Source organism: Protopterus annectens, chromosome 3.part0 (genome assembly GCF_019279795.1).
Source record: "Protopterus annectens isolate FY-2018-M chromosome 3.part0, PAN1.0, whole genome shotgun sequence".
Classification (NCBI taxonomy): domain Eukaryota; kingdom Metazoa; phylum Chordata; order Ceratodontiformes; family Protopteridae; genus Protopterus; species Protopterus annectens.
Genome location: NC_056731.1, coordinates 1,864,585,821 through 1,864,609,517, shown reverse-complemented (window position 1 = coordinate 1,864,609,517; position 23,697 = coordinate 1,864,585,821). Strand labels below are relative to the sequence as shown.

The 23,697-nt window shown below is 41.0% G+C and overlaps 1 protein-coding gene across 2 annotated transcripts in view; it reads left to right on the top strand.

The window, feature by feature from the left end:
* The window catches only part of SLC25A13 (solute carrier family 25 member 13), a 1,915,284-nt gene that overhangs the window by 1,243,510 nt on the left and 648,077 nt on the right, over window positions 1-23,697 (top strand). For both annotated transcript variants that reach the window (XM_044065927.1, XM_044065926.1), the window contains exon 7: window positions 12,883-13,021. In XM_044065927.1, the coding sequence (XP_043921862.1) occupies window positions 12,883-13,021 (139 nt within the window). The remainder of the gene's footprint in view (window positions 1-12,882; window positions 13,022-23,697) is intronic.

Below are 23,697 nucleotides of genomic sequence, written 5' to 3'. Positions count from 1 at the left end.
GACAGCAGATAGGATCTAGAAAGTGGGGGAGTGGCTATAGTACTATAAATTTAGAGGTACTGGGGCGGGAGGGAATTGGGGGCAGGGAGGGGAGCGAAGAGAGCCCGAGCGTAGCGGGGCTATTGCCGTTTACAAGGTTTCCTAAGGTGTCCTAAAGCTTAAGGTAAGTATTACAGCTCTAATGTAAGAGTCAATTTACTGCAGTTACAGGGGAAGGAGGCAACCACTCAAGTAGAAACAAAGAGCCCTATGGCTGACCAATATGGTGACCCGCTTAATTACAAAGCACTGTAAGTGAAAGCTTAACAAATGCGTTTTGTGTGTAACCTACTCTGTTTAAATGTTGAGAGAAACTGATTGCAGTCCTGTAGACACCGTTTTGTAGGGAACTGTAGAGTTCAACTAGGAAAAGAGAAAAGCAGACATTCTAGGGTAAGCATGAAGACAACAACAGGCAGTTATTATATAATAATGCATTCAGAAATGGAACTTGTAAACAAAGACATTGGCAACCTTCAATGAACTACAAAATGAACTGGCACCTCACCTAAGTGTCATGTTTAATCGTAGCCTCATTTCAGGCTTCGTGCCCACTGAGTGGTGCACAGCTACACTTATCCCACTCCACAAGGGGGGATCCATCTTGGATCCCGGAAACTACCGTCCCATCAGTCTGATGAGCCTGATCTGCAAAGCCATGGAACGCATTATCATGGAACTTATAAACAAAGACATTGGCAACCTTCAAACACTGGACCCCACCAGTTTGATTTCGTAAAAGGCCGATCCCATCTCCTCAACCTGACTGACATCTTCAAATCAGTCTCCAGAGCTGTGGACGAGGGTAAGGTGGTCCACAGCCTATCTGGACCTCACCAAGGGCTTCAACACCATCCCCCACTCTGGATTCATAGATAAACTTACTAAGCTGGGCATTAATCCCTACATCACTTGAAGGATTGTCAACTGGCTTACTGACAGAATCCACATTGTAAAAGTAGCTTACTCAAAATCCAGCTCCAGACAAGTGACAAGCAGAGTACCTCAGGGTTCAGTCCTGGGACAGCTCTTGTTTGGCATCTACTGCTCTGAAGTGCAGGCCAGCACTAACAGACTCTGGCTAACAAAGTTCCCGCAGATGACTGCAAACTGGGAGCCATTATTGAATCCCCAAAGGATGTGGATATTCTACAAAAGGGCCTTACAGAAACAGATGCTTGGTGCCAGAGCCATGGACTCAAGCTCAATGCCAAGAAATATATAGATGTTCTTCGTGTTTCACTGTTGCAGTCATTACATTTGGGTAATCTGCTGGCATTATCCAATTATATGGGCTTACTGAAACAGAAAATGATGATGATTTCTGATTGTGTGGGAAATAGAGTTACAGGATTTATTGCATTCAGCAGAACAGGTTGGAAAGCATACTTTGCAATGTGGTTTTGATTCCTTGGAGGCCTCTTGTAGGGCCTCCATTACTGGATCTGTGATAAGAAGGCATGCCTGGCTCAGAGAGCAAAATCTGCCTGATCATGTTAAAGCTAAATTGTTGGATGCTCCTTTGCAGCATGATACTCAGAAGAGGTTTTAAAGAAAATGGAAGACAAAGCTAAATCTATGCAAACTGTTAAATATTTCTTGCAGGTGCAGCCACCCAGGTTCAGTAGGCACTGGCCTACTAAAAATTGGTCCTTTCCTGTGTCCAACAGAGCTACTCAGGGCAAACCCAGGCGCTCAAAAGGCTCCAGATATCAATCACAGGGATCTTACAGGTCAAAGCAATGGGGTGCCTCCACCTCCAAATCTGGAGGTAACAAAGCACAACCCTACAGTAAGCAGTCTCAATGACTTTCCTCTACCATCTCCAAGCACTTATCTTTTGGCAGACCCCTTGGAGGGAAAACTAGCACTTCATGCTCAAAATTGGCAGTTAATTACCCAGGACAAGTGGGTATTAAACATAGTATCCCAGGGGTACAGATTCCATTTCCATACTTTGCCAATTCCAAACGGATGGCAGGATCAGCCACAAAACCAGTGGGCAGAGGCCCAGAAACAAGTCATTTCCCTCATGGATATGGGGGCTATTCAACCGGTACAAGAAAAGGAAAAAGGACAAGGAGTTTATTCAAGACTTTTCCTGGTACCCAGAGAAGACAATTCATGGCGTCCAATACTGGACTTAACGATTCTGAACACGTTCCTGGACATAAAAAATTTCAAAATGCTGACTTTACAACAGCTACTGCCTATGCTAGGCAAGAATGCTTGGTTAGTAACTGTAGACTTAAAAGAGGCATACCTGCATATCCCAATAAGGGAATCTTGCAGAAGATACCTCCGCTTCAAAGCAGGTTTTTTGCATTATCAATTTTCTGCATTGCCGTTTGGCTTATCTACTGCACCCAGGGTCTTTACAAAGTGCCTGGCACCAGTAATTGCATTCTGCAGACAAAGAAACATTCAAATTTATCCTTATCTGGACGATTGTCTCATTCAGGCAGAAGACGAGGACACTCTTCTTCAACATCTGGCGTTTGTAAAAAGGCTTCTAGCATGCCTAGGGTACACCATAAACAAAAAGAAATCACAACTGGTACCCTCTCAAATAATTACATTCCTGGGTGCAAGCTTGAATACAACTGGCCAGATGGCTTACCTCACGCCAGACAAACAAATGCAATTGTCAACATGCTTCAAACAAATGGCAACAAAAACCCAGTTATCTGCAAGACAAATTCTGCAGGCTTTGAGTTCATGACATCCTGCATTCTACTAATTCCATATGTGAGACTGCATATGAGGAAACTTCAGTGGTACCTAAAAAGTTTATGGTGTCAACATTGTCACAGCCTGGAAACAATGATTCCTCTCATTCCCTGCCTACAACAGGAGTTTCTTTGGTGGGCAGAGACATGTCACCAAAACAAGGGACTGTCATTCACCCTACCAACTGCCACCCAAACCCTAACTACAGACGCATCAGACTATGCTTGGAGGCCCACCTGGCAGGGAGATGCATTCAGGGCAAATGGAGCCCAAACCAAATGCATCTGCATATCAACCAGAAAGAAATGCTAGCTGTTCAGAATGCTCTGACAGCCTTCAAGGACTTACTTCATCCAGGACAACTACTGATAAAGACGGACAACACCACAGTTATGTGGTACATAAACAAGCAGGGGGGTACCCATTCCTATCACCTTTGCAGACTAGCCATGGCCTTGTAAAACACAGTCTTGACTTACCAAATACATCTTCAAGCTCAATTTCTGCCAGGAAAGCAAAATACTCTGGCAGACGACCTAAGAAGAAATCTTATGGACCCGCACAAATGAAAACTGGATCCACAAATCTTCATCATGTTAACACAGAAATGGGGAAGCCCAGACATAGATCTTTTTGCCACTCCCCAAAACTATCAGTTGGACAAATTCTGCACAAGAACTCATCACAAAAAAGCATCGAAAGTGGATGCTCTATCCTTCAGCTGGAAAAACCTATCAGTCTATGCCTTTCCCCCTCTGCCTGTACTCTCCAAGGTCCTACTAAAAGTCCGACAGGAAAAAACAAAAATTATTCTAATTGCTCCTGATTGGCCTCGCCAACACGGGTACCCGCTTCTAAGGAATATGTCACACCTTCCTCCGTGGTACTTGCCTCAAACACCTCATCTACTGTCTCAACAGAACTATCAAATTCTGCACACTCAGCTCCAAACTCTGAATCTTGCAGCATGGCTAATCAACTAATTATTGAAAACACATCTCTCAGTAAACCTGTGATGGATGTCATTTTGTAAGCCAGAAGGCCTAGTACTAGAAAATCTTATGCTGATAAATGGAAGAGATTCTGCGCTTGGAACCAAGAACACGGAATAGACACAGCAAAGCCCAATATTTCTCAGATTTTGCAATACTTAACTGCGATGCTTGACAAGGGCCTATCTTTTTCTTCAATAAAAATCCATGCTTCTTCCATCTCAGCTCATTACAACACAGAGCCTCCCCTCTTTTCTCATCCACTGCCAAAACAGTATCTCAGAGGGGCCAAAAATTTAAGGCCTCCCAGGAGAACACCAATTCCTGCATGGGACCTTAATTTTGTGCTGGAAAAACTCACCCTGCCTCCTTTTGAACCAGCAACTACTGCAGATATAAAATTTCTGTCTTGGAAGACCGCTTTCCTTTTGGCAGTCACTTCAGCTAGAAGGGTTTCAGAACTACAGGCTGTCATGGCAGTGGAGCCTTTCATTATATTTTACCTGGACAGGGTGGCCCTCAGGACCAATCCTTCTTTTATGCCTAAGGTGGTATCCAGTGTGGCTCTTAACCAGACCATTCACCTGCCAACATTTTTCCCAAATCCGCCGAACAAGGGGGAGCGGAGTATGCATTCATTGGATGTACACAGACAACTAAGATTCTGCTTAAACAGGACAAAATCTCTAAGAAAGTTTGAGCAACTACTGATAGCATTTGCTGCAGGATCAGAGGGGAAAGCTATATCAAAGCAGACTATCTCTAAATGGATAAGCCATTGCATTTGTTTCTGCTATTTGCACCATGGTAAACCTGTGCCCAAGGGGATCAGATCCCATTCCACCAGGGCTGCCTCTACTTCAGCAGCTGTTCTCAGAGGGTTCCAACCAAAGACATTCTAGAAGCTGCTACTTGGAGCTCTGTTCATACGTTCACAAAGCATTATCATTTACCTCTCTTCTCTAAATCCAGGGCAGTGTTTGCCACTGCAGTCCTGCAGGGCCTTATTGCTGCTCCTAATGCTGTTTAGTTCCATCCTCCCATCCATAGCTTTGGGATTCTACCCAAATGTAATGACTGCAACAGTGAAACACGAAGAACATAGTACAGTTGTGTACACTTACCATAAATGTAGATGTTCGAGTGTATTCACTGTTGCAGTCAGTTACCCGCCATCCCCCATTCTATACCTTTTCTTTCCTTCACTATACTCAAAAGCCTTTGTGGTGTATTTGCTTTTAGTTGAAGGTAAATTTTATGTTTCTAAGGTGCATTTATATATTTACAGTTTATTTATATATTTTTGACATCTGGGGCAAGAAAAAACTGATTAAAATGGCGTCGGCTGCATGTTTTATACCCCTGATGACCTGATGTCATGGAAGAGGAGACAGCAATCGAAGCACGACCCAAGACTTTGTTATTCAGGCCGACTGAAGGCAACCTGCCAGCAGATTACCTAAATGTAATGACTGCAACAGTGAATACACTTGAACATCTACATTTATAGTAAGTGTACACAACTATACTTTATCCCCTTTGGGGAAAACCATGTACCCATGAATTACCACATAAGTGGCAGTACACTAAACACCGAAAGTGTGATAAGAGACTTAGGGACACAGGTGGACAGTGGTCTCACCTTCGATAAACACATAGCCGCAACAGTCAGGAAATCCTTGTATGTGGCACACCTCATCACTAAGAGCTTTTTATCCAGAAAAATGGAGGTCATTGTCCCACTGTACTCATCCCTCATTAGACCCATTATAGAGTACAATGCCCCATTTGGTATGTACCTCATAAGACACCTGCAACAACTGGAAAGGCCACAGAAATACCTCACTAAAAGAATCACAGGCCTAAAGCAGATGCCCTATGCTGACCATCTAAAAACACTCCAGCTATACTTTCTCGCATATCGCCTACTCAGAGGCGATCTCTGCTAAACATACAATGCCATGTCAAACCCAGTGCTGTTGGACATGCTACACTTAAAGAAATCCCAATCCCTCAGAGTCACATGCTCCAGGGATCTAAACCTGGTCATCACAATGAACAAAACATGGTGGAGGGATAGGTTCCTGACACAGAGACTCCCCATACTCTGGAATAGACTGCTCATACATGTCAAGCTGAGGGCCTCTTTGGTCCTCTTCAAAAGGAACCTTGATGACTGGATGGGAGATGGGAAATTCACCCCGGGGATCACGTCAGTCGCCCTGCTAGTCAGGGGACCAGGGAAGTAAATATTCTTTGAAGAAATAGCCAGGGAATTGTTATGCCTAGGCTTGTATAGGCCCTAGGGTCGATAGCCTAGTACCAACCTATGAACGAAGATTAACAACATCAGATAAAGAAGTTATGTCTTACCATAACGTTCCATCGGTGTTGTTGATCATCGTTCTTTCATTACTTCCCACCCTCTGTCCCCCTCCGGAGGTTCCTGGTGGATTTCATATGGTCCTTCTTCCATTCTTGTAGGTCTGTTCTGACTAGAGGTAGCCTCTAATTTTGTCTGTCAACTTGCAAACTCGATCTGAGGTAACAAGGAGCAGAGCATTGTGGGTAGGATCTTGGTTCGAGAGTTTTTTTGCTGACGTGAGCTTGGTATAAGGCCACCTCGGTTCTGAGGACGGAACCAATAACCCCATCATAATGAATGAACGAAGATAAACAACACAGCTGGACCGTTATGGTAAGACATAACTTCTATTTATTGGCTTTGTGGTGTGGTGTTACTGATATGGTATAGTGATATATGATGCTTACCTATAGTGACGTGATGTGAGTGATTTGCCTCTATGTTTCTTAAATATTGTACTATCAGTTGGTACAGGGTGAAGGACAGGGGCTCGTCCTAGTACTCAGGGGTTGAGGGAGATTATTACAGAAGACCCTGAAAATTTACAGATGAGGTATTTAGAGTGATAATGTGAAGTTAGGTTTAACTGTGGCTAATCTAGCAGCCTTGGTAAAGACAGAGTCAGATTTGCTAAGAATTGTAAATAGTGGTGATTTCCCTATTGGCTATTATGTAGCTACCACTAGTGCTGGTATCACTGCAGCTACACTCTGCTAGGCACCCATGCCCTTCTGCTCCTGCAAAACAGCAGCACTAATCCAGGGTGGTTCCTAAGAAGCAGGTGACAGGATGTTCATGGTCAGCAGTCTCATGCTAAATGTTGTTTGGGTCTGTGAGATTGTTGTACCTTCTACTGGTTTATGCCCTGGATAGCACATACAGCAATTCGGTGCAAGAAAGCTTAGCTACACAACAGTCCAAAACCAGTCTAGACAGGGAAGTCCCATACACACTGCCCAATCGGAGACAGGAAGGAATCAGTGTTCCTGTGCTCCTCCTCCCACCAGGATTGTAGCACTCATCCCAAGCTGTCTCCTAAAAAAACAGCTTTTAGGTTTCCTGTGATTGGTATCCCCTAGGAAGGCTAAAATGTAATGCCCCTCTACTCTTGTCACCAGGAGATAAGCAGAAGCACTAATCCCAAGTTGATTCATGAGATGTGGCTTGTAGGCTACCAGTGATTGGTAGGCTTACCCAGATGTTTGTGAATTTAAATGCAGGATGTAAGACAATGGATTGATACTGTATGTATTATAGTGTGCACTAAACAGTGGGAAGATACAAAAGAGAGGGTAACAGAAGTCTTAACAGTCTAGGGGGGGGGGCCTTCTCGGTGAGCTTCCAAAGTTGAATGTACAAAAGGGGCAAGCTATTCAAGAGCCACTGCACCTCACTGAGTCTCAAAATAGTAGCAGTCACAGGTCAGGGTCAGCTTCAAAAGCTTAAAACCATCTCCTGTTCTTAAATAATAAATACCACTGGTCATTTCTTCCCACATATCAACCAGAACTTGTTTAAGAGTGGCTAACTTCAAGTTTTTAGTTTGACATGGTAGCATTCTAAATAGAACAATTTCGTCTATGATGCCAGCTACATGAGTTGCTTTAATTAACCAGATGCCAGAACACCAGATTATTATGTGTGCGTGCGTGTGTGTGTGGGGGGGGGGGGGATTGAACAGTGGTCCACAGATTTCCTTATGCTGGGTTGAGAGTGTGTGGATACTACTACCTGGCTACAGTCCAAGGCAGACTATAAGTATATAGAGCACAGCAAGACTGTCTTGAATTGGGTTTGTACTTATTGTGTCGGCAGAAGGAAAGAAGTAGATAAGGGAAAAAAAGCCTGTAGCTGTCATTACCATCATTAAGGGAGCACCAGCTGGGACACTGAAGTGTTGTCTCTTATGGCTGTAACAATATGTGAAGGGCATTACCATCATTAAGGGAGCACCAGCTGGGGCACTAAAGTGTTGTCTCTTATGGCTGTAACAATATGTGAAGGGCATTACCATCATTTAGCAGTACCAGCTGGGGCACTAAAGTGTTGTCTCTTATGGCTGTAACAATATGTGAAGGGCATTACCATCATTAAGGGAGCACCAGCTGGGGCACTGAAGTGTTGACTCTTATGGCTGTAACATTATATGAAGGGCATTACCATCATTAAGGGAGCACCAGCTGGGGCACTGAAGTGTCTCTTATGGCTGTAACAATATGTGAAGGGCATTACCATCATTAAGGGAGCACCAGCTGGGAGACTGAAGTGTTGTCTCTTATGGCTGTAACAATATGCGAAAGGCATTACCATCATTAAGGGAGCACCAGCTGGGGCACTGAAGTGTTGTCTCTTATGGCTGTAACAATATGTGTAGGGCATTACCATCATTAAGGGAGCACCAGCTGGGGCACTGAAGTGTTGTCTCTTATGGCTGTAATAATATGTGTAGGGCATTACCATCATTAATGGAGCACCAGCTGAGGCACTGAAGTGTTGTCTCTTATGGCTGTAACAATATGCGAAGGGCATTACCATCATTAAGGGAGCACCAGCTGGGACACTGAAGTGTTGTAGCTTATGGCTGTAACAATATGTGAAGGGCATTACCATCATTAAGGGAACACCAGCTGGGGCACTGAAGTGTCTCTTATGGCTGTAACAATATGTGAAGGGCATTACTATCATTAAGAGAGCACCAGCTGGGGCACTGAAATGTTGTCTCATGGCTGTAACACTATATGAAGGGCATTACCATCATTAAGGGAGCACCATCTGGGGCACTGAAGTGTTGTCTCTTATGGCTGTAGTAATATGTGAAGGGCATTACCATCATTAAGGGAGCACCAGCTGAGGCACTGAAATGTTGTCTCTTATGGCAGTAACAGTATATGAAGGGCATTACCATCATTAAGGGAGCACCAGCTGGGACACTGAAGTGTCTCTTATGGCTGTAACAATATGTGTAGGGCATTACCATAATTAAGGGAGCACCAGCTGGGGCACTGACGTGTTGTCTCTTATGGCTGTAACACTATATGAAGGGCATTACCATCATTAAGGGAGCACCAGCTGGGGCACTGAAGTGTTGTCTCTTATGGCAGTAACAGTATATGAAGGGCATTACCATAATTAAGGGAGCACCAGCTGGGGCACTGACGTGTCTCTTATGGCTGTAACAATATGTGAAGGGCATTACCATCATTAAGGGAGACCCAGCTGGGGCACTGAAGTGTTGTCTCTTATGGCAGTAACAGTTTATGAAGGGCATTACCATCATTAAGGGAGCACCAGCTGGGGCACTGAAGTGTCTCTTATGGCTGTAACAATATGTGTAGGGCATTACCATCATTAATGGAGCACCAGCTGAGGCACTGAAGTGTTGTCTCTTATGGCTGTAACAATATGCGAAGGGCATTACCATCATTAAGGGAGCACCATCTCGGGCACTGAAGTGTTGTCTCTTATGGCTGTAACATTATATGAAGGGCATTACCATCATTAAGGGAGCACCAGCTGGGGCACTGAAGTGTCTCTTATGGCTGTAACCATATGTGTAGGGCATTACCAACATTAAGGGAGCACCAGCTGGGGCACTGAAGTGTTGTCTCTTATGGCTGTAACAATATGCGAAGGGCATTACCATCATTAAGAGAGCACCAGCTGGGACACTGAAGTGTTGTCTCTTATGGCTGTAACAATATGCGAAGGGCATTACCATCATTAAGGGAGCACCAGCTGGGGCACTGAAGTGTTGTCTCTTATGGCTGTAACAATATGTGAAGGGCAGCCGAAGTAAGACTTGTAGCACAAGAGTTACCAGAAATACTAACTAAATAAAAGTTTTTAACCTCGTATACTTATATATTTTTTTTTTGAATATTGCTTTTCCTGTATATATGCTATTTCAGTGCTTGCTTATTCTGCTGTTTAGCTTACATTAATTATCATTCTATATCCAGAGTGATATTCTTAGCAAATAAAACACTGTCATTACCTCCCATATCACTGTAAACTGAAGCATGTACATCCATCAGGAGGCACATTATTTGTAGTATTGATACTCTGTATACTACAGTGGGTTAGGAAGTATCGAGCAGAGAGTACATTATTTATACTACTGATACTCGGTATATTACAGCGACTTAGGAAGTATCGATCAGAAGGCACATTATTTATAATACTGATACTCGGTATACTACAGCAGGTTAGGGAGTATTGATCAGAAGGCACATTATTTATAATACATTTTTCCCAAATCCGCCGAACAAGGGGGAGCGGATTATGCATTCATTGGATGTACACAGACAACTAAGATTCTGCTTAAACAGGACAAAATCTCTAAGAAAGTCTGAGCAACTACTGATAGCATTTGCTGCAGGATCAGAGGGGAAAGCTATATCAAAGCAGACTATCTCTAAATGGATAAGCCATTGCATTTGTTTCTGCTATTTGCACCATGGTAAACCTGTGCCCAAGGGGATCAGATCCCATTCCACCAGGGCTGCCTCTACTTCAGCAGCTTTTCTCAGAGGGGTCCCAACCAAAGACATTCTAGAAGCTGCTACTTGGAGCTCTGTTCATACGTTCACAAAGCATTATCATTTACCTCTCTTCTCTAAATCCAGGGCAGTGTTTGCCACTGCAGTCCTGCAGGGCCTTATTGCTGCTCCTAATGCTGTTTAGTTCCATCCTCCCATCCATAGCTTTGGGATTCTACCCAAATGTAATGACTGCAACAGTGAAACACGAAGAACATAGTACAGTTGTGTACACTTACCATAAATGTAGATGTTCGAGTGTATTCACTGTTGCAGTCCGGGTTACCCACCCGCCATCCCCCATTCTATACCTTTTCTTTCCTTCACTATACTCAAAGCCTTTGTGGTGTATTTGCTTTTAGTTGAAGGTAAATTTTATGTTTCTAAGGTGCATTTATATATTTACAGTTTATTTATATATTTTTGCTCCCCATTTGGGGGGCACTTGACATCTGGGGCAAGAAAAAACTGATTAAAATGGCATCGACTGCATGTTTTATACCCCTGATGACCTGACGTCATGGAAGAGGAGACAGCAATCGAAGCACGACCCAAGACTTTGTTATTCAGGCCGACTGAAGGCAACCTGCCAGCAGATTACCTAAATGTAATGACTGCAACAGTGAATACACTTGAACATCTACATTTATAGTAAGTGTACACAACTATACTTTATCCCCTTTGGGAAAAACCATGTACCCATGAATTACCACATAAGTGGCAGTACACTAAACACCGAAAGTGTGATAAGAGACTTAGGGACACAGGTGGACAGTGGTCTCACCTTCGATAAACACATAGCCGCAACAGTCAGGAAATCCTTGTATGTGGCACACCTCATCACTAAGAGCTTTTTATCCAGAAAAAAGGAGGTCATTGTCCCACTGTACTCATCCCTCATTAGACCCATTATAGAGTACAATGCCCCATTTGGTATGTACCTCATAAGACACCTGCAACAACTGGAAAGGCCACAGAAATACCTCACTAAAAGAATCACAGGCCTAAAGCAGATGCCCTATGCTGACCATCTAAAAACACTCCAGCTATACTTTCTCGCATATCGCCTACTCAGAGGCGATCTCTGCTAAACATACAATGCCATGTCAAACCCAGTGCTGTTGGACATGCTACACTTAAAGAAATCCCAATCCCTCAGAGTCACACGCTCCAGGGATCTAAACCTGGTCATCACAATGAACAAAACATGGTGGAAGGATAGGTTCCTGACACAGAGACTCCCCATACTCTGGAATAGACTGCTCATACATGTCAAGCTGAGGGCCTCTTTGCGAAGGGCATTACCATCATTAAGAGAGCACCAGCTGGGGCACTGAAGTGTTGTCTCTTATGGCTGTAACAATATGCGAAGGGCATTACCATCATTAAGGGAGCACCAGCTGGGGCACTGAAGTGTTGTCTCTTATGGCTGTAACAATATGTGAAGGGCAGCCGAAATAAGACTTGTGGCACAAGAGTTACCAGAAATACTAACTAAATAAAAGTTTTTAACCTCGTATACTTATCTTTTTTTTTTTGAATATTGCTTTTCCTGTATATATGCTATTTCAGTGCTTGCTTATTCTGCTGTTTAGCTTACATTAATTATCATTCTATATCCAGAGTGATATTCTTAGCAAATAAAACACTGTCATTACCTCCAATATCACTGTAAACTGAAGCATGTACATCCATCAGGAGGCACATTATTTGTAGTATTGATACTCTGTATACTACAGCAGGTTAGGAAGTATCGATCAGAAGGCACATTATTTATAATACCGATAACTCTGTATACTACAGCAGGTTAGGAAGTATCGATCAGAAGGCACATTATTTATAATACTGATACTCTGTATACTACAGCAGGTTAGGAAGTATCTATCAGAAGGCACATTATTTGTAATACTGATACTTGGTATACTACAACAGTTTAGGAATTATTGATCAGAACACACATTATTTATAATGCTGATACTCGGTATACTGTCTGTAGCGGGTTAGGAAGTATCGATCAGAAGGCACATTATTTATAATATTCTGTATACTACAGCACTTTAAGGAGTTTTAGATTTGCAGTTTTGTGTGGTTGTCTTGACTTGCTTATTAAAGGTGGTTCCTTTATCTTTCTTGTTGAGTTTTTAATGCTTCCATTGTCATACTGATATTTTTCAAAAGTACAGTGTTTAATTACTTTTTTTTTTTTTTTTTGCCAAAGGCTGCTGGAGGTACGACAGCTCGCCAAGTCAGCTTTTCGTACTTCAATGGTTTTAACTCCCTCCTTAACAACATGGAGCTGATTAGGAAGATTTACAGCACCCTTGCTGGCACAAAAAAAAATGTGGAAGTCACTAAAGGTTAGAAAGTACTGCTTATTTTACTTTTCAGTTGTTATCTTGTACATGTAAACAAGAGTATTTATGTCTGCTTCCTTTATAAAAGCCATATTAAGATTTATTACTGTAAGACACATCCTGCAACAATCGTAGGTGATCTTTTCTGAGTTACATTTTATCTCTTCAGTACATTTGTTCTTGTATGGATCAGGATTCAGTTTACAAACACATGCACACAAGTACAGAAAAGGCCCTCTACTTAGACACTGACAGAATCATATGGGACTCGAACCCAAGACCTCCAGCATACTATGCTGTTGTCACCACTACTAATGTCAGAAACTTTGTGATTTTAGAGAGTTTAAAAACTTGTTCTGGCGTTCTGCCAAATTAGCAAGTATATTATTATGACCTTTTAGAGACGTAGAGTTCTTTGAGCTTGGATTGACTTCATAATAAGTAGCTGTGCAGTCTTGGAATTAAAAAAAAAAAAAAAAAACATCAAAAAAATATCAGTTTCTTTGGCCCATTTTTAGTTTCAAATGCAGCTTAAAGGTTTCAATATTCAAGTTTGGTGCACTTGAGTTTTACAGATTTACTAGTACATTAGGCCTGCAAGTGAAGGTTCCTGAAGCATACCAAGAAGTACTAAACTGATTTTTCTTCTTTGTTATGGTAACAGGTTTACATACAAAAATTGTAAAAAAAAAAAAAAAAAACTCAAGTTTAATATACTTAATAAACTTGAGTTGAAAAATAAAGAATCTGATGTTGTCTTTTTCGTCCATTCCACAAATTCCACAACAATTGGGAATCAAATCTAACTTCAGGTGCTTTTCAGACTTAAGATCCATAGCTCAGGCTCCTTCCCTTACCCATAATCCCTCAAACCTTACATTAAACCAGATCTCATTTGCCGCTCTTCGTGTTCAGACATGGTTGACGTGGTTCAGGTTAGGGAGTTTCTACTATATTTGCATATATATGAATGTATATATGTATGTGTGTGTGTGTATTTATTTTTTTATTTTTTGTATTACATTTGTTGACTGGGATAGTCCGACTGGATTCATGTCCATTTTCAGCCGAGGCCCAGGGAGAAAAGCTCCGGGGTATACATAATAAAACATAGCAATAAGGACAATATAACAGAGAACGAAGGTGAGACATAGCAATGCAGTCAAATACAAGTATGCCATTACTGTTAATACTTTGGCAGTCAAAATTAGACAGGTTCATGACATTAGTAAATACTAGTTACAGTCAGGAGAAATAAAAACACATTAGTATTTAGTAGATATAGATATATATATATATATATATATATATATATGGGTTCACTTCTAAATCTCGAAAGCCCAAAATCCTGAAACCATAATGTTGAAAGTTCAAAATGCTGAAATCGCAAAATACTGAATCTTGTAATATCAGAAAAACACAGGACACTAACACTTACTATATTCCAACACAAGTACATACAGAAATATATTACTCTTCAACTATAAGCGGGAGGGAGGGGGCACACCCGCTTGCCCCCCCACACACGCCCTGCTACTTAAATATATCAACTCCAAAATCGCACTTCACTACACTAAGATGAGTTATGTTGTAGTATAGCAAATTAGAAGTGAACATGACTAAGGTTACAACAGGCAGTTATGAAGCACGTAGTGGTATGTTTGCCATTTTGTTCTGTGGAGTGCGATCTCGGAGTTTCGCTTTGTCAAGGGATGATCATGCCTGTTAAACTTGGTGGACTTCTTTGAGACAGTCACCAAAGCCCTAGACGAGGGCATATCTGTGCATATGGCCTACCTAGACTTAGCCAAGGACTTTACCACAATCCCCCACTCAGGCAACATTGATAAACTTCACAACAAATAAAATAAAAAAACAAAAGTAAAATCCAAAATATAAATTACCAAAAACCAGGATCTTTCACAATAACTATTTAATCCAACCTCAATCTCTAGCAGTAGCCTTCTAAGGAGAATGCATACATACACAGAAAATGCAGCACATATTTATACAATAATATAAATCAATTTATCAATAAATCAATCATTAATTAACTAATTAAAACATTTTAAATAAAAAATTCATATAAAAACTTTCCAGTTGCATTCTATATTAATGCCCCTAGGGGCTAAAGTGCTATATTTCAATATAAAAAGAGTTTCTTTATTTAGAAGTTTTTTTCTTTACATTACTTTATATTGTGTACTAGGAGTATGTTCCAAAACTGTTCCTAATAAGCCTTGTGGGCTACTATTGTGATTTTTTTTTAAATGCATTGCAAGTGGACTCTCTGTTTTCTCATTTCTGATGTCTCTGACATGTTCCTGATTTTGAATGCCCTTTTACTTTCACCTATATAGAACATTTCACATGGGCATCTTAATGCATACACAATACTTTCTGTATTACATGAAAACTTAGCATTAGGTTGAAAATATATTTCATTAATACACTGAAATGTCCTACTTGTATATTAACATATGTTATACATTTAGTACATGGATATGTTCCCAAAAAGTCAGGATTCTAACTCAGACCTATTCTAGGTCTTATAAATCTAGCATGCACTAACATGTTTTTTATATTTTTACCCCATCTGAATGAAAAATTTTAATTTTTGTCAAGTATATCTGCTAAATCCCTATATTTGAACAAAGAAGTCCAATAATACTTAATATCACTCCACTCCCCTACCCTGCCCCCAAATTCCACCCGCCCCCAGCACCTCTACATTTATTCGTCCCATACTCCTCCCACCCATATCAATTAACTAATCATAGTCCTCTCCTTATTACCCCACCCACTCTTACTCCTCCAACTCCACTATCCCATACCCCTCTCTACTCTTAGTCTCCTCCTTGTAAATTAATATAACCCCTTCTACTTCCATACCTCTCCTCCTCAATAAGCCAGTTCACTTCCACTATAATACTCCCTTCAATACCCCCCATTCTAAACATGCCCTCCCCAATCCTCTATACTGTCCAGGTCCCTTGCTCCCTAATTCCTCTTTATTATGCTACTTCTTACTCTTCCAAAGCACCCCCATGCCTACCTTCTGCGCAAACTATCCCTTACACTCACCTGCAACCACTTTTATGCACTCACTTCCACTCCATACCCTCTTCTCTTATTCCACCTAACGTACTGTACCTTTTCTATCCCAAACACTTCACCACAACAAAAACCTTTACAAATAAACTACTGCTAGCCCCAAACAGCTTCCTATTATACAAACCCAAAAGGCTAAAAGTTATTTCTTGTAATGTCCTAGCCTTATCTGGAGATATCCATCCCAACCCCAGCCCTTGTCTCACTACAAACAACTCCTTCCCCCCCACCCCCTACTTCTCCCACTACATACAACCCTTTCCCTCCTTCCCCTTCTTCCTTTGCCTTTTCTCACAACCCTCTTAAGTTCTTCACTATCAGTGCCCAGAGCCTTAATAACAAAGTACACCAAGTACAAGCTTGGATTAACCACAACCAACGTGACACCTTAGCCTTCTCCAAAACCTGGCTAAAACCCCATATCGCGGACTCTGAAATCTTACCTCCTGGTTTCCATATCCACAGAAATGACCGATTAAATCAAAAAGGTGGCGGCTCTGCTCTAATCTACTCTAACCATCTTTCCTTAATCCCTCTTCAAATCCCAACTTCACAATTCAAAAATACTGAACTAACAGCAGGTCTCCTATAATTGAATAAACATAAGAAATTCTGCATTATTTCCCTATATATCTCCCCAGGCGACAACATCTTTACCCTTGAAAATATTCTTTATTGGGCCTCAACTGAAATAAAGTATGAAACTTACATTCTAGGCGACGTTAATATTGATTGGAATAAAATCAACACTCCTCCCTCCCTATCCATTAACCTCTACAACTTCACCCAAGTAATCCATTCAACCACCCGTCCTAACAAAATTCACCCCCCAGGATCCATCATAGACTGGATCCTAGTCTCCCATCCAAACAAAATAATTCACTCTGGCACTATCTCAGACACCTTCAGTGACCATCTCCCTGCTTTCATTCATCGCTCAGCTAACTCCACCCAATATCAACATCATTACATTCCCACTCGTAATCTTAGCAACTTCAACCCTACAACTGTCTCGAACATTTTTAAACAAATTAATTGGCAAATCCTAAATACTCTTCCTCTTGACAAAGCTGTAGAACATTTCAACTCTGTCTTCCTAAATACTCTTAACTCCCTTGCCCCTCTAAGAAACAAACGAGTCAAAGCTAATTCTGATACTTGGCTGTCCAAAGAAACAAAACAAATCATGTACTACTGGGACAAATCCTTTAAGCTTTACCAGAAAAATAAAATGCCTACTACCTTGCTCCAATACACCCAATTCCGCAACCATGTAAAAAAAACTAATCACCATGGACAAAAAAAAAACTACTACAATAGGCTTCAGTCCAACAATAATAAGAACCCAAAACAATTCTGGAAATCAGTTAATTCCCTTCTCCATCCACAGTCCAGGAATAATCCCTGCCCTGACCCAAGTATAACTGACATTGAACTGAGTTCACATTTCAACTCATTCTTTACAGAATCCGTAGCTAACCTAACCAAAACGTTCCCGAACAACAATCCACACAACTCTCATTCTTCACCACCTAACAGCCCTAATAACTGTCCCCTTAATTTGCAGCTCAAACCAGTTTCAACCATTATTATAAAAAGGCTCATATCCAAACTAAAGCCATGCTCCAATGCCCCTGACAACATACCCTCCTCCTTCCTCAAATGTGCTGCTGATGGTATTGCTCTCCCAATCAGTATCCTAATAAACAGATCCTTAAAAGAGTCATACGTACCCAAACTCTGGTGCTCAGCCTACATTCTTCCTCTTCACAAAGGAGGCAAAAACACCAATATTTCCAATTTCTGCCCCATTGCCCTATTCTCTCCAATATCCAAAGTTCTAGAAAAATGTGTCCACCACCAACTTATGCCTTTCTTAACCCAGAATCAGCTCTTAACACCCACCTAACACAGCTTCCGCCCCGGCCACAGCACCATAACTGCCCTACTGTCCTTCCTAGAAACAGTCAATCGAGCCCGAGATTCTGGACTACTAGTATCCACAGTACTCCTAGATCTCCTTTAAGCATTTGACACCATTTCCCACAAACACCTTCTCTTTCATCTTGTCAACCTTAGTCTCTCCCCTAATACTTTATCCTGGTTATCCAGTTACCTATCAGACAGATCTCAAGCTGTCAGATGGAAGAACTCTACCTCCTCCTTCTTACCAACACCCACCGGCGTTCCCAAGGGGTCCATCCTCAGACCCATGCTTTTCAACATCTTCATTAATACCCTTCACACTGTCATCGGTGACACAACAGTTATCCAATATGCTGATGACTCAGCATTAGTCTGTGACACCTCTAACCTTCCTGAACTACTGACTAAAACCCAAATAGCATTTTCTACCACTGAGAACTGGATGCATCAAAACCATCTCTCTCTCTCAACTCAAATAAATCTAAAATATTACTTTTCCCTCCCTCCAGGGCTTTCTCTTATGACAAAAATGCTTTCAAAGTCCTAAGCCAAACCAACACTGCTATAGAAGTGGTCCCTTTTCCAAAACTTCTTGGCATTACCATAGATGAACACCTTAAATTTGATGTCCACATACAACAAAACATAAAGAAAACCCACCAAAAGTTAGGTATGCTGTACAGGAATAACCTCTTTCTCTCCCAACTACTCTAGGCATACCTTGGCAACTACCTACCTTCTACCCTCTTTACTATATGGAGCCCCTCTTCTAACTAATCTGTCTTCTTCCAACACCTCAAAACTTGAAAATTGCTATAATAAGATCTCTAAATTTGCAACTAAATCCAAAACCTCTACTCATCACTGCATTACCCTACAATCACTGAACTGGCTAGAACTCTCAAACCACCTAGACTATCTTCAACGTACCACTGCTCACAAATTAATATTCTACCCAGATAAATGTCCAGCCTTAACAAACATCCTTCCCCCATACATCCCAAACAGATCTCTGAGATCTGAACACCAAAATTTAATTTCTATCCACAAACCCAACTGTCCTGCTGGCCAGCTTCTACTCTCTTTCTGTCTAGGCAAGAAATGGAACTCTCTCCCTCCTTCACTTAGGACTATACCAAACTCAGAAACCTTCAAGACCCAACTTTTCTCACACCTATCATCCAAACGGAAATGTTCCTACTTATACCCTAGCTAAATTTAAGGGAATTCCCCAATGAGCTGTTCATACTCCTTGCTCCACTCTTCCCTCAAACTAATATTTCTGTTCTCCTAAAATAGACTTAAGCTGACAGTCACTGATTAAACAATTATCTCACCTGACTCCTAGTATGTAAATATTATAAATATCACAGTATTTATATTGTCTGCACAGCAAGTTTTTACCTTACTTAATTAAAACATCTGCATGCAAACTGCCCCCCCTCTAATGTGAAAACACAAGAAACCTCAGATCTTTATTTTACAGACAGTTGATCATGCTGCTCTGAATGGAAATACCTGCAATCTGTGTTCTCCATCATCTGTTAACTGTGTTTTATGATGTACATTTTATGCACTTGCATTTCCTTACTGTATGAATTTTTATACTTGTATTTTACCTTTAACATTATGTAACCATTATTGTATTGCTTATGGAGCTTTTCTCCCTGGGCATCCACTGAAAATGGGCACGTTCTGGCCCAGTGGACTTCCCCGGTAATCAAACTGAAAATAAATAAATACATAAATAAACTTCTGCTAACAAATCATAAGTCATAACTGCATATATTTTCTTTAAATTATCTGATTTTTCTTTTATTCTATTCTGATATTTTCTATTATAACCACTACGAGGTTTACATGTAATGCCTTTCTTGACCTTGTCCAAGGAAAATTGCATTTCATCTGCACTAATAGCCTCTTTTGATAATTGTGAGGTTTTCTATAACTCACTATTTATTTCTTTTGTGTTATTACACAGCCTCCTTACCCTAGTCAATTCTTCATAGGGAAGAGATTTCAGGAAATGGGGGAGATGACAACTGGAGGCGTCCAAAAAATGTAAGCCATCCTCAAATTTCCAATATACCTTAGTAACAATTTTCCCACTCTTACTTCCTTCTAGACTAATGTCCAAAAAATCCACTTTGTTTCCCAACTGGAAACCATCAAATTTCAACATGAATCTATTCTCTTGGATATCATCCAGAAAGTTTGTCACTTCGTCTCTACCCCCTTCACATATAAAAATTAAATAGTCAATATATCTATAATATTTGACTACATACTTTTTAAAGAGCTCTATTTGGTACAACAATTCAAGTTAAAAAAATCCCATCGTAATATTGGCATACGTGGGAGCAAATACTGCCCCCATGGCCGTGCCCTTTAATTGATGAAATATTTGATTATCAAATTCAAAATAGTTGTTTGTCAAGCAAAATTCTACTAATTCCAAGATATAATATGCAAGGGGACTGTCTCCCAAGATATTATAGGTTCATAGGTTGGTACTAGGCTATCAGCCCTAGGGCCTATGCAAGCCTAGCCATAACAATTCCCTGGCTATTTCTTCCCACACTATTTACTTCCCTGGACCCCTGTCCATCAGGGCGACTGACGTGATCCCTGGGGTGAATTTCCTTTCTCCCATCTAATCATTAAGGTTCCTTTTGAAGAGGGCCAAAGAGGTGCTCTGCTTGACATGTATGGGCAGTCTATTCCAGAGTCTGGGGAGTCTCTGGGTCAGGAACCTATCCCTCCAGCATGTTTTGTTTATTGTGATGACAAGGTTTAGATCCCTGGAGCATGTGGCTCTGAGGGATTGGGATTTCTTTAAGTGTAGCATGTCCAACAGCACTGGGTTTGACATGGCCTTGTATGTTAAGCAGAGATTGCCTTGGAGTAGACGATATGCAACAGAGTATAGCTGAAGTTTTTTAAGGCAGTCAGCATAGGGCATCTGCTTTAGGCCTGTGATTCTTTTAGTGAGGTATTTCTGTGGCCTTTCCAGATGGTGCAGATGTCTTGAGAGGTACATACCAAATGGGGCATTGTATTCTATAATGGGTCTAATGAGGGATGAGTACAGTGGGACAATGACCTCCTTTTTTCTGGATGAAAAGCCCTTAGTGATGAGGTGTGCCACATAGAAGGATTTCCTGACTGTTGTGGCGATGTGTTTATTGAAGGTGAGACCACTGTCCACCTGTGTCCCTAAGTCTCTTATCACACTTTCGGTGTTTAGTGTACTGCCACCTATGTGGTTATTCACAGATACATGTTTTTTCCCAAAGGGGATAACTATACATTTCTTGGCATTGAGCTTGAGCCCATGGCTCTGGCACCAAGCATCTGTTTCTGTAAGGCCCTTTTGTAGAGTATCGACATCATTTGGGGATTCAATAATGGCTCCCAGTTTGCAGTCATCTGCGAACTTTGTTAGCCAGAGTCCCTTAGTGTTGGCCTGTACTTCAGAGAAGTAGATGCCAAACAAGAGAGGTCCCAGGACTGAACCCTGAGGTACACCACTTGTCACTTGTCTGGAGCTGGATTTGGAGTCAGCTACTTTTACAGTGTGGGTTCTGTCAGTAAGCTTGCAACCCATCGAGTGACGTAGGGATTAATGCACAGCTAAGTAAGTTTATCTATGATTCCAGAGTTGGGGATGGTGTCAAAGGCCTTGGCGAGGTCCAGATAGGCTGTGTGGACTGCCTTACCCTAGTCCACGGCTCTGGAGACTGATTCGAAGAAGTCAGTCAGGTTCAGGAGACAAGATCGGCCCTTCACAAACCCAAACTGCATGGTGTCCAGTGTTTGAAGGTTGACAATGTCTTTGTTTATAAGTTCCATGGCCTTGCAAATCAGGCTTGTCAGACTGATGGGGCGGTAGTTCCCGGGATCCAGGGTGGATCCCCCCTTGTGGAGTCAAGGCTTCTAAACCGTACTGGTGAGTAATACTTGTATACAAACTTTTTACATCTGCTGTTAGCCAATACATATCTCTAGTCCATGTCAAGGGTAATACCTTATCTAGAAAGTCAGCACTGTCTTTAATATAAGAACTTTGTTTAATAACATATGGCAAAAGAAAATTATGCAGAACTATGCCCATATTATTGAGAAAATAGTTACATGCTGACACTGTAGGATGACCTGGTGATTGCAAAATGTCTTTATGTATCTTAGGCAAGCAATAAAGCTTTGCTATGTCACAGTTATCAATATTAAATCTTTTATCTACATCATCCTTAGTAAAGTTTCCCAAACGTTTTCCTTTTTGTAACAAATCTTTAAATTTCTGCATAGCTATTTCATACTCCCTAGCAGTACACTTTTCATAAGTTTCAGCATCTTTTAAATGGTCAAAACATATCTGCATATATTGAGAAAAATGCATTAATACAACCTTGTTCCCTTTGTCTGCTGGTTTTACCACAAGATCTTAATTTTAACTAAGTCGTTGCAATGCTTTCCATTCTGATTTAGTTAAATTAAATCTAACACACTGTTTTTTATTATTAATAAAATCTAAGTATACTGATTCTATTGCAAAATCCACCATGGCTGCAAAATTCTGTGTACCTTCATGTGTATATGGTGGCATGAATTGACTTTTAACCCAAATCTTAGATGTATCTCGCTTACAGTAAGCATTCGCAGCTTCTAAACTTTCAGCACTTTCATCATTTGAAGCACAGTAGTAAAAACTTTCTTCTGAATCTTCAGAACAAGACATACTGCTATTTAAATTATTTACCATGCTATTAACATTCTGCTTATCCTTAAAAAAGGAAGCTAAATGCAATTTGCATGTCAAACAGAACATATCTTCTTACTATGTAACCTAGGCATGACAGTTGGAATAAATTTTAAACCATGATTTAATGCAGAAAATGCAGCATCACTTAATGTGCAACCTGATAAATTCACAACATATGCACCTACGTTATCCATTTATTTATTATTACATATTACAGTCTCTAAACAAGCAGTTTTGGAATTAATTCCATCTACCTCTTTTGTACCTTTGTTGTACTGCTGACTGTCCCTCATACTGTTGCCTGTTACCCGGTTCAGTGGTCGCATTGCCATTTCTGGCCGTTTCCCTCTATGCAAACTCAGTTCTCTTGTTCTTCCAAAATGTTTTCTGTAGAAAACGAGCATCCTGGGCTGCTGGAAGGCCAGGATAATCACCAGATTCGCGCTCCCATTCAGTAGAGACATCTGAGCCGACGCTCGAGCCGCCATTATGTCTCTGGTCTTCTTCCGATCAGCAAACCGGACGCTCCTGTCGTTGCTTCTTATTGGTTAATCGGGAAAAGGCAGACCCACTACCGTAATCTTTGATGTCACGGTTCAGCTTAGATTTCTTAGTATTCAGCATTTCCTTCTCAAAGTCTATCAGTTTATTTTGAATGTCCTGTAAACACTGTTCCATATGTTCAAGACCTAATATACTGGATAGGGATTCACAAGTGGAAGCAAAATCATTCTGAAGTTTAGCTTGTTTTAATCTATCTCTTTCAACCAGTATATTCATCCATTCAATAGAACATCTATGGGCAGCGGCTACCAACCTAGATTGAAATTTTTTATCATTGTCATCTTGCTTATCAAAAGGGGTAATAGGATTTTTAAAT